This window comes from Notothenia coriiceps, unplaced genomic scaffold (genome assembly GCF_000735185.1).
Source record: "Notothenia coriiceps isolate Sejong01 unplaced genomic scaffold, NC01 NC01_scaffold00037244, whole genome shotgun sequence".
Taxonomy (NCBI): Eukaryota; Metazoa; Chordata; class Actinopteri; order Perciformes; family Nototheniidae; genus Notothenia; species Notothenia coriiceps.
In genome coordinates this window covers 18,410,500-18,423,352 of record NW_011369945.1, presented here as the reverse complement: position 1 = coordinate 18,423,352, position 12,853 = coordinate 18,410,500, and the positions used below count along the sequence as shown (strand labels likewise).

Below are 12,853 nucleotides of genomic sequence, written 5' to 3'. Positions count from 1 at the left end.
CACGCACCGCGGCACAGCCCACAGTTTTGGCACACAGTGGCTATAGTGTGCAGACAGCCATGCAGAGAAACCCAAAGAAGCCACAATTGTCCTGTTAAAAGGCTATTTTTCCTCCACTAAACACTGACACCTCATGTACGCTTTTGTACCAGCACTCGCATTCTTTAGCTGAAAGTGCCGTACACACATTTCAATATCCTCATGAAGCTAAAATTGAGTTCTTTGAAACGAGAAGGGACTATGCCTTTGGCTGGCGCTCGAAGCAGTGGGGACACCTTGAGCCAGGGAACTGTTAACAGGAGAATGACTTGTCAAATGCTTTCATGCTAAACCGTCCACTCATTCTGCACACCAAAAAAAGTCTACAGCACTCGAAACTAGACAAAACATCATATACACAAAGAAAGCCCAACAACAAACAACACAACATAAAACAGACATGTACAAAAAGCTTAAGGGGATTTTATATACAGCATATAAAAAAAAAAAACGTAAACCCGAAAAACCCCGGAACATACAAAACAAAAAAACCCCACATATAAAGAGGAGCATATAAAAAAAGTTCTATATAATATACCACTATAACACAAAAACAAATATATACAAACTCCCCAAACAGGCGAAAACCTACCAGTTTCACCCACTGTCTCTGCCACCTTCCTCCATGCCTGGTTCCTCCGGTTTGTATCCCGGTAAATAGTTCTGGTCGTAAAGAACCGGGTGATTTGCTACCGTAATTTCTCGTTTGGAATATGAGGAAATTAACGGCTCTCCCAGCTTGCACGCGGTTTGATCGCTTGAACTGTCAGATTTGCATAAACGGGATTTGATTGGCTGACGCTGGCGACGGCGGAGACGGACCGCTATGCTACCCACAATTCAGTTCGGAGAAAAGCAAGGCAACGTGACGTCACCCCATTCAAAGTGAATGGGCAGACGCGTTGGAAACCGTTTTTGAAGCTGTCGAAGCTGTAGTGTGGACGGGCCGTAAGAGCAAGTGGTCAGGTGGCTTCAAAAGTACTTCAGAGAATAATCCATTTGATTTAGATTGTATTACTGTAATTATACTTCCATACACCAAGTGTCAAGGCCTGTCAAATGTCAGAGCAGCAAGCATGCCCTCTGTGTCGTCTGTCACTGCGCAAATTTAAGCCTGGGTTTAATGTCACGCTACTGTGAGCACAAACATAGTAATTGAGAGGTGAGCTGAGTGACAGGGATGAGCACCCAGGCAAGAAAACACTGAGCAGCAGCCTGATGGAAACCAGGAGCATCGGTCGCATTTCTCTGGCCTTGGCAATAAAGACCATTGTATCAGAAAAAAAGAAAAGGCAAGCACCGTGTCACACACACATACACACTCAGACATTATCCACACACAACCTAAGCAATGAAGCCAGAGTGATTCAGCTCCACACTTCAAAGAAATGGGCTGAAAGCTTTTTGTTAGATTTCAATCTTTCAGTACATAAGGCCAAAAATGCATTTCAATGGGGAAAATCACAAGTGTGACAGAAATGTGACCCCACAGATGAGTGCGAAGTGAATTTCAAAGTCTGGAGCTTTTCGACAGTGGCCTAGGGAATATGTAGGTGGGACTCTGCTTCGAAAGCACTTAACATTGGAATGCAAAAGGCACTCTTCTTCACTATAAATACTGCGCAGATAAGTCTAATTTACATTTCTCAGTCAAATATAGCTGCTATCATTTTGTAAAACTATTCTCACATCCCTCAAAATGGTTGAATAAGATATTTCTGAATGCATTTCACACATTGGGTACTGCGACTCAGGTTCATTCTCTAAAGAAGACGTCCTGTGTAACCCCATGAGAGGGCACTGTTTCATGACACCATTGGAGTTGTGTACACTGCTTTCTAGTTACGCTGCTATGCCTGGCATTATTGATTTGTGGGCTTTTAATCTGCTCAGTATTTACAGCATTTCAGAAACCCAAGTTACCTCAGTGGTTTACCATCATACAATTGGATACAAAGCACTTATAGATGTCCTACCTAGATCGTAGTTAAACTAAATAACAGTCACATTTTACAAAATTCTAAAAGATTCGACCCCGTCTCTGGTCCCAGCACTTAACTTTCAGCCTTGTCCAACTCTTCTCATCAAAATACACAACAGCGGCTCTGTCTCTCTACTTGTTCAAGGTTCTTTATTTAGTCATACGAACATAGCTACAGTGTAGTTATGCAGAAGAAAATCTTAGGTCACAGGCTTCTCTAAAAGCGCAACCCAATAACACAGATAAACAGAAAAATATTGTGCAAGTAAATAGTAAATACAAAAGAAAAATAGTTTTAAAAAGTGAAATAGTGCAACAAGAGTCTATATGCAAGTTATTGGAATGATATATTAGAGAAATAGAGAAATAATTACTAAGTAGCAGATGAACGTTATGGATGTTGTTTGCCTTTGTGCACAGATTTATGATGCATTTACGATTTCACAATGCTGTGCTTTTTACTGACTATTCAGTGGCAGCTGTAAAGAAGCTGTTGTGGAGTGCTAGAGATGACCATGTGCAGAGGAAACACAACAAAAGAAACACAAAGCTCACCATCATCTTCTCGAAGAGGTCATTGATCTCCTTCTCCGAGAGGTTCATAGAGCGGTCGTCAAAAAGGGGCTGAGGAACAGGCATTTCCACCTGGGTAAAGAGGGGATCTGAGGAGTGCTGTGTTGAGTGCTGTATAAGGGGCTTCTCCTTCTTATTCCCCGTTTTCCGGAAACTGGTAATGCGGTCACGCTGAAAGAAAACACAGTGTTTGAAATGTTAAATATGGCACTGCTAACATTCCAGTTTGTATGAGGCCAAGGCTCACTGTGTGTTGCTTTGTCTGTGAGAAAAGATGTTTAAATTGCCAGTAATTCAAATGTAATGTTCCCACACATCAGAGGGCTTTTGTCTTTCTTGCTTTTTGAGGACACTGTTCACCTCAATTTACATTTAACAGAATCCCCACATAGCAAGGGCAGCTTTGAAGGTGTATCTGTGTTTTTTGTAGGTCACAGTGACCTTGCCAAACTTTAAGACGGTCCCTAAATGCTTTCCTGAGAATGAGATGGACGTGAGATCACAGTGACCTTTTACCACCAAAATGTAATCAGCTTATCCTTGATTTCAAGGCAAGGTGAGTGCCACATTTCAAGACATTTCAAGAAATTCCCTCCAGGCGTTCCTGAGATTTCATGAGAATGGGATGGCGTGAAAACAAGAACATTTATATTTCATAAAGTAAACTGTATGAAACGTTTCAGGACTGTACTTACCATCATACCCATAGTATTACCTGGTTTATGCATATGGTATTAGAATAGTTTTAGCATACATGACATCAGTGTGAGCTTCAGTTGAGTTTGTTTGTTAATCATGTTGAGACTGATGGCGTTCATCAGTCTCACAAAAGTGTTTAATAAAGTGTAATACAAAAGCAGAAAAAGTACATAAACTTCATGCAAAAAGTAATTGTTAGTCGAATGTATTAAAACGGAAATGGAGTTGACGTGCCGGATGAATGAACACATAAATGAAATGGAAACACAAAGATTATATGATGACATACATGACGTCACTACTATTAGTTTGCTGAGACACTACTGGATGGATCAAACATACTATGTGCATTGCTCACAAAAGCAGCATAAACTTCTTTTAAGTGTCAAAGTTAAAGCTACTTGTTGTCAAAGGGTATTAAAAAAGCTCCAGGGAGAAACGTCTAATCGGAAACGCTACTGATAATTGCACACTAAATGATCTATGAGCTTCTTATACAAGTCGAAATGTGACGGGTTGATTTCCGTTCATTATGAAAGACGTAGGACTGCTGAATAATAGCACCAGGATCAATAATGTGTTAGTTACACAATAGTATGGTGGACTACCACAATGGTACTTAGGATAGGGTTTAAGATAAGCCTTTGCTGTAACATTAACTGTCACACTTTAAAGTACATAAATGTATTCTATCATCAGTGTCTCATGTTAGGTTTAAAATGTAAACTCAATTATTTAATACTGGCACATTTGATCCATCCATATATTTCAGTTATAAGTTCCATGCAGCAGTGACAAAACATGAGAGGATGTAAAACAAAACTAGGCACAGCAAAATTAAACCGAGCACCTTACCATATCATCAGCCAATGTTTTTATATGTATGTTCTGTTGGAGGGAGGGCAAAGTGTGAAAAACAAGATCCAAAAGAAAATGACAACAGCAAAGGGCACAGTATGTATCCCATTGGAAGTGTGCGCACATGTACCGTATCCTTTGGATAGTATCTCGTTTTCTTATAACCAATTAAGTTTCCGACTGACAAATGAAATTGTATACACCAGAGAGGCATAAGGACAATGCGATAAAATCCTGAAACCACAGGATACATGTGTTTTAGTTGTTTAATGAGCATATCCTGGACACTGTACATGTGGAAGAATAGTTAGGATAATACTTGATGATCTCAAATGATGTGTTTCAAATGAATGTAACATCTTGTGTGAGAGTGAAACATCCCAAGCACACACACTTGAAGACACAAACCAAACGGATACATAAAAAAAGACATATCGGGAAGCTACTCAAATCCCAGAGACATAATGAGAAAGCACACCTGTTCAGAGAACCCATTGGAAACATGCAAGTAAGTGCTGTTTGGATATCGTTTTGTGTATCCCAAGATTAATACACATTAGCAGGGCAATATGTTACGGTCTCGCATGGTTGGCCACCAAAGGGTAATATTATCTCTGTGTGTTCTAAAGAGCATCTCTTGTAGTGCAGGTGGCCCAAAAGAATCATTCATGTTCACTAATTGTTAATATAAACTGCTCTCAAAGAAAACTCCCAACTTCTCAATTATCTTTGTGTGTTTACAATCCTTTGCGTCCTCACAAAATGTTACAAATAGCTCATATAACAAAATTAAAACCACAAGTTCCCTTTACTACAGATGTTTATCTTCATCTGAGTCACAATAAGACAGGCTACTGCCAAAGGCTTGTGGCTCTGCAAGGGACAGCCATTTCAAACACACCTCAAATGGGAAGCAGCAGCAGCACCGCCATATGCTGTGGCGCTAGGCTGTGAAGCACTAATGAGTAGGGAGATGTGGGGTGGTGATGGCCATAAAGCCTGCCTCTAGCCGCAGATTTCTCCACCATTCTAATCAGGAAACTACTGATGCTGGGGCGAGCAAACAGATTGGCTCTAACCTGCACCTCTCTCTGTGAATCTTCATCTGCTGTCGCTGTGGGCAACACTGAGCCGACATTTAAACTGCCATATCTATCACTAGTTTTGTCTGCAACAGCTGATCAACAGTTATGGGATAAAGCTATGAAACATAGAAAAACAAACCTCTGTCTCCGTGCACACTTTGTGTTGTCCAAGCTGTTATTTCACGTCATATTCATCCGGCACTATGCATGAAAGGCTCTGTCTGGGATGTCCATGTCTTTTGTTCACCGTCATTTGTGTTCGTTTTTCATATCTGAAAAACGTGTCACAATATTCTGACCTGAGCAACAACTTTCCCCACTTCTAACTCAGGGTATGTGTCATTAAGCCCAGCATTCTCTTAGAGTCTAAACCTGCGTGAAACAATAGCTAATTTTCAAATGGAGTACTTAGACATTTTCTAATCAATTTAACAACAATCAAACCACTGTTTGGTTAATTGCCTTGACTTGAGGGCCTTTCCTTGCCCATTATCTTGGCAACATCGCAACAACGCAATTTAACATCTAACAATTAAGCTTCCATGTCCTCTGGGCTTCTCCCGCTTATTAAAGTAAACTTTTTCATCATAATAAATGTTTATTACCAAACACATATTCCTCTAAATAACCTAATCAAATTAGCTCTGGGTCCCTCCTTAATCAAATATGATTATGAATCCATGCAGATCTTTAAGAATGAATTCGCAGAGCAATATCCCACAACTTGAGAGTCAATTTGGGTACACAAAGCCATATCAGTGTCACATAACACAACATAACTTTTTTAATTAATCTTACAAAATACAATTATTGTTAATATTACATTATCTCTTTTTGATATCATCCTTCTATTGATTTTAGTTTTATTATAGAAGTCCACTGGGTGTCACATCAAAGACGGACAAAGGATAGACTTTGTTTCAAATCGGCTACCATTGCACAGCTTTTAAAAAGCAACGCCTGTTATTCCCAATTGAACGGACGATCTGTATGACGTCATTTGAACTCACTCACTGGAACTATCACCATACAATCAGAAGCCACGATTCCTTTGCGAAAAGAGTATAGGAGGACATTTGGTTTTACTTTAATTAGTTATTATAATATCAAGTTCTCCGGAAATGCTGTAAGGCCTTGTCATCGTGTGTTTCTACCAAGCCATCATTGTCTGACAAAAATGTTATAATTTCATTCTATCAGACATTTGGGGTTAAGAAAATCTTATTAGCAATACAAAATTCAAGTAAAAACATGCTTTGTAATTCCTCAGTAGACTTGACCTTTCTAAAGGCAAAATTGTGTGACAAACAAAATGTAATTGTGAAGGAGCGCACTACAGGTAATGCACACAACACGGGAGACTATTGCTTTTGTTGGAAAAGTTGCATGGAAAACCTGGTTTGCTTATAAACATATATATATATATACAACAAGAGTATAAAGCATTACATATGGAGTCACACATACAAAGATCGCAACACACCTTAAACTCCTAAGGATTGTGTTGAGCAGGATATTTATCAGTAGCCAGAAAATACTAAGCTGATGGAAAAAGAAAAAAAAACGGATAACCTAAATGCAAAGAAATAATTGTGTCCACAAGACAAGAAGCAGAGCTTGAATATATTCAATGATAATAAAAATACTGCCAATGAATAAGGTACAAAATAAGAGTGCATGTGCAGTCTATTTTTTATAATATATGTCTGTACCGATTACCAAACCACGGATGAGATATACATTTAATATTGGAAAAGTAAGAAACAATTATGTCTTGTTCTGAACTTAAAAAAAAATGGGCCTCTGAAGTTCAGCTGTAGCTCCTAAACATGTTGATGAGATGCTTTATCTCGGTGTATTCATATGTCGGATGTACCGCAGTGCCAATATTATGCTCAATCTTGGGGCAGTGTAATAACTGAATTAGATAGAGTCTAAATAAATGAATATATCTTCATTAATCTTGTTAAAAAGTCTTCTCATTAGCTGTCTTTGTAAACTCAGAGAGATTATGCAGATTATTGAAGCATAAAAGTATAATTTATCCGTCATGATTAAATCTATCAAATTAATATTTATGTTTGCACTGTGACTGTGCCCAATTCAAGCAGAGCAGAGAACGGGGGAAATAGACACACTAACAGTAAGACCCTATTTATACCAGAGTCAGAATACCTTTATTCGTCCCAACGAGGGGACAGTTACATTTGTTACAGCAGAGAAGAGCCACAGCTTCATATTAACTAAGAAGCATGCATAAAAAAAGATTAAAGATTCAAAACACAATTTTAAAAATACACATCCTGTAACAGTTTTGAAGATATAGCAGCCAGGTATATATATATATGTATTGCACATCATTTGTATTTCACAACAAGGGGTGTTATAGCATAGTCTGTATTGTGTGTGTGGGGGTTCTACCAGGGGCCGTTGTGGTTATATAGTCTGACTGCTGCAGGAAGGAAGGCCCCGCGGTATCTCTCCGTGAGACACCGCGGGTTCATCTGGCATTTCATCTGACATATCCAAACTTCATCTAGAAAGCAATCATTCATTTAGCATACACAAAATGTGCTATTTACACAACTTTAACTTCAGCAGCCAAGTATGAATTATATAACCCTTCTAGTGTATTTCCTCACACTATGCAAATATTTGTTCTGAAACTTCAATGACACTAAACATCGGTTTCCTTTGCCCTACAGCCTAAAGCCTCATCTTTATTCAAACGTGGATAGAAGAGCTCATCTCTCCAGCACTAGGGCCAGTTTCAACAAGGTGTTGCTTCGAGTTGTCTGAATAACTTTAGAGTAAGATAATTGGTAGTCATTTTAAAATAAAATAAAATTATAATAAATAAATAAATATATTTATAATAATAAAATCAAGATCATTCAGTCAACCTGTTTCTTGGATCAGGGTCCTAAGTTGACAGCATTTTAGGGATGTTTATTGATTATAAACAATTCTCAGATGTTTACTGAAATGTATCTTTATAATTTATCTATCCAGTCCATCTTTCCTCGAGCAACAGAAAGGTTCCCATGCCATAAGTCGGTGAGTTGGTAACAAATATGGGAGTAAAACTCTGAGGGAGATTTAAGTATTGAGCTCATTATGAGAGCTGAACAGCACATGATGAGATACAGTGTCACAACTGTAGGCAGTGCCACAAGCACACACATGAGTCATGCAAATACACAGAGAAGCAGCCTCTTATCCCGGCACAGAAAGCTCTCACACACACCCACCATAATGTGAACTGGTTTAGGAACTATTTAAATCAAGCACAGAACACATAGTTATTACTCTAAAAAATATGTAATATTGACAGTATCAGTGTTGATTTAGTTCTCAAGCACAGTATTAACTTTACATTTGTCCTTCCAAAAACTCAAATATTTTTCAGAACATGTAATATTGAAAAAAGAGGATAAAAGAAATGCAGTAGGTTTCTACGAAAGGTGACTTTAAAAGGGCATGAGCCTGTGGTAGCTTTATTATTTCAGGACAGTGCTTGGACTGTTTACAGCTTCCCAAAACAGCAACTATTGAAACAGGGAAGCACAAAAGCCAGTAGAGCTAAGATTTGAATGGCACCACACTGACCATGTGACTGCAGACTAGCACAGCTCTGCCCTCAGGTTATCGCCATCTCTGTTGAAAGCAACTTTGTAGTATCGCACTCATGAGTGGGTGAGCATGAAATGCAGCTATTACAAAAGTCAAGGTTAATAAGACTGGTTGGAAATGTCAGTGTATAATATTCTTAAACTGTTCATGGCATCACAAGAAATGTCACTGTACAGACTATGGAATTAAAAGATATCCAGCAAATACTATTTGAACTGCTGCCACTTTGTGATGTAATAATAACTTCTCAAACTATAATAACGACAATTTGAAATAAAACGTTTGTGGTGTATTGTTCACATCTATTCAACGTGCAACTATTTTTTTATTTGTACCACTATGTTTTATTTGTACCACTATTTTTTATTTGTATGACTGTAATATATATTTAATATGTATATATGACCAAAATATGTATATAAAATTGCAAAACTCCGTCCCACACTCTCCCTGTCAGATGCTGAACAACTGGTCCAAGCAAGACGAAGCAAGGGAAGAGGAAAGGGAGCTAACAAAAAACTACCAAGCAGTAGCGTGGCGTGGGGAAAAATGTAGGGGAAGTCCATCATTTTTGGGTCGGGGGGGGTCAATAACTTAACCAGATGAGTGATTAATCGAGTCTCCTCAAGGCTCGATTACTGCACCACTGTCCTCATTGGGACTCCTAGCGGGAGCCTTCAGAAGCTCCAATACGTACAGAACAGTGCCGCTAGGATCCTGATGAGGGTGAGAATATACAACCACATCACACCCGTCCTTCATTCCCTCCACTGGCTTCCTGTCTCATTCAGGATCTAATTCAAGATCGCACTACTGACCCATCAGTGCATCCATGGGAACGCTCCGTCATACCTAAAATAACTACTCACATCACAAACCTCCACACGCAACCTCCGTTCCACAACAAAGCGTCTGCTTCGCCCCCCGAGGACCAAACTACGCACAATGGGGGATCGGGCTTTCTGTGCAGCTGCTCCTCACCTGTGGAATTCCCTCCCAGACCACTGACGCCATCGAGGAAGGCCTAAAAACCTTTCTTTTAAAAAAAAGCCTTTTCATTAAACTTTTGTTTATTTTGTTTGTTTTTATAATGCCTCCTGTAGCATCTTGGGATTGCTGTTAGCAATGAAAGGTGTTTTACAAATCAAATGTATTATTATGTAAATGTAATACATTTCTTATTTTAAAAGTTACTGTATATCATTTGAATTGTATCTTTAATTGTATTAATCTTGTGTGAATCTGTGTTGTCGTTTTTCACTCTTACCCTGTTGCTGTTTAAACCGCTGAATTTCCCCACGGGGATTAACAAAGGTCCATCTTATCTTATCTTATCTTTTATTTGTATTTTTGTAATTTATTATATTATATGTTGCATTGTTGGAGGAGCTCAGATCATAAGATTTTCATTGCCATTTCTACACTGTAGTGTTTGTGCATATGACATTAAAACCTTTGAATCTTAAAAAAAATTGTACATTATGACCTCGTATCTCCAGCTGTTTGCTAATGAGTGTCCACTATACAGTATGTTTTTTCCCGGTGATATAATACATAACAATTATTGAATTGTGTGTCCTTTAACATAGGATGACACATGATATCCCTGAGTGAAACCTTTTTCATTAGACATTAACCTTTGGAATATATACAGTGTTTGATATTAACCGGGCAGTGAATTAAGTCCCCGCTGTCGGCCAGTTAGTCGTGCATATGCATTGAGCTCTTCCACAGTGTCCTACATTACATGAACATACTTTTCAACAAATCAATTACTATAACTTAATCATTACATTTTACACTTCAAATGCACTGTAATGTCGATGTAACCATCCATAAAGGCTGTGCTATGGGGACTTGAATCTAAGAAAATGCTTCTTTGACACATTATGTACTGTGTGTCTCAGCAGATGTCACATTGTCATATATCTCGCATGATTTAAAAATAAGTGTGAACACAGCTGTCCATTTAACACTAATAAATAATACATGGAAGCATGATGGTGATAACAAACACCTCTTTTCATCAACAAAAGAAACCACCCCCCATTGCAATCCTTCAATGTCATACAAGTAAAAGAGCTGGGATTCCCCTTCATCCTGCACTTGATCATTCAAAACACAGACTACCACTCATGCATCATCACATTACTATATGCAACTATGACCAAAGTGGATTCATTCATTGTTAGACAAGACTGGAATGCATGATGCTCAAGATCCCCATTCATAAGTCTTAGATCCAACCCACTGATGCACATGAATAGGGCTCATCTCAGAGTGGGACATTAGAGCATTGGATCTGTCTTTTTCTTAAACTGCGAGGGAAGCATTCTTCACCACTTCCTCTCCCCTACTTCCTGAATGCCATTAAAATGCTCACATGTGTTCAGTTTCCTGCCGCTTCTCAAACGTCTCCCTGACACAGCACGGTTATACTCACTCAACAACAAATAGTGGAAAAGTGGAAACAAATATCAGATAAGAGTACATGAAACAAACTTGTTGAGGTTAACCCCGTGCGCAACAAGCTAACAAATTGTAACCACATGCTGACATTACCTAAAATGATCCCTGAGGCTTGCCTAAAGCTCATGTATCAAAGCTTCAAAGGTTTCAAATGACACAACTTCCGATGGCAGCGGCAAAGTAAGGCATAAGATATTCACAATGTGATACTGTCAAAATTGTCCAGAGCATGAAAGTTGACAGTATTGTTGCCTAACAAAAAACCTTAATTCAGACACAAAACTGTACTACACTAGCTCTGGCCTAATAGGTAGCAGAGCTGAGTGATACATATTGAGTCAGTCACAATATCTCATTAAAAGTCACACTGGAATTTCAGATTCCATTCAAGTGTTTCAGAAATATTCAGAGAAAAATGACTAGTAGTGTTATTCCAGACCAATACATATCTATAGCATTGTAATACTCCATAATACCAGTGTTTCCCCTACCATTGTCTTGGAGGGTCGCAGCCTTTTTTTTTAATAATACAAATGTATAGCACCAAATTGCAACCAATCTATCTACTGTCACTTTTCACATTGAACATGTGCTCTTTTATTAAATAAATTTAAAAAATTCATTTTAAGTTATGAGTTTAGTGTTTTTGACCCTAAAGGCCCAGATACACCGGCCAGTCACCTGAGAAGTCGCCGACACCGACTGTTGCGTCGCCGGACTCTCCTGCGTATTTGCCGACTTCGCGCACTGGAACACACCGCAAATCCGAGCCGAGCACGTATGAACTGCGCATGCGTGAGTGGCAATAACTCTCCTTACCAGCAGGCGGTGGTAGTGTGTATTCATCATTCAAAAGAGGCAACAACCAGGAAGACAGAAAAGAAGAACAGACTCCGTTATATAAACAAACAACAAATAGCGTTTTTCTTTCCATTTTCACTCTCGTCCATTGAAAACATGAACGAACAGGAGCTCTATAAACCAATGAGGTGAAATAGCTGTCCGTGTATGTTCCATCTTCCATTTTAAATCATTTGTTTACCTCCCTCACTTCCGTTAACGCTTCTCATGCACTGATTCGCTAGCTGAACAGCCAATCAGTGTTATCCCTTTGTCCGACTTACGGTGATGTTCCCGACGACGATTCAACATGTTGAATCGGCAAGAAAAGGCTTCAGGTCGGAAGAAAAGACCCGACGGTGCGGCGCACACCAATCCGAATAGGGCGTGCTCATGTTCGGCCCGACTCCCATTTACTGCCGATTTCGGGCCGGTGTATCTGGGCCTTAAAAGGTCCAAGAAGTCCCACAATTGAATGTAATATTCATTTGACATGTTAACTATATCGTAAAGCACTTCATGGGAGTAATTGTGGGATGATACATTTTCAAAGTATCACGATATGTATCGGTTGAGTATTGGTATCGGTATCGTAAAAAAGTCAACGATATGCATCCCTAAGTGCCTACTGTCTTTGAACACAGATTTTGAGTGAAAAGTTCAGGCAGGTTAAAAA

General features: G+C 39.0%; 1 protein-coding gene across 1 annotated transcript in view; it reads right to left on the bottom strand.

Moving 5' to 3' along the window:
* LOC104965380 (protein diaphanous homolog 2-like) overlaps nucleotides 1–12,853 on the bottom strand; it is a 149,014-nt gene that overhangs the window by 128,308 nt on the left and 7,853 nt on the right. The window contains exons 3-4 of the mRNA XM_010794336.1: nucleotides 4,148–4,180; nucleotides 2,576–2,764 (exon numbers count right to left, since the gene is read on the bottom strand). Of these exons, the coding sequence (XP_010792638.1) occupies nucleotides 2,576–2,764; nucleotides 4,148–4,180 (222 nt within the window). The remainder of the gene's footprint in view (nucleotides 1–2,575; nucleotides 2,765–4,147; nucleotides 4,181–12,853) is intronic.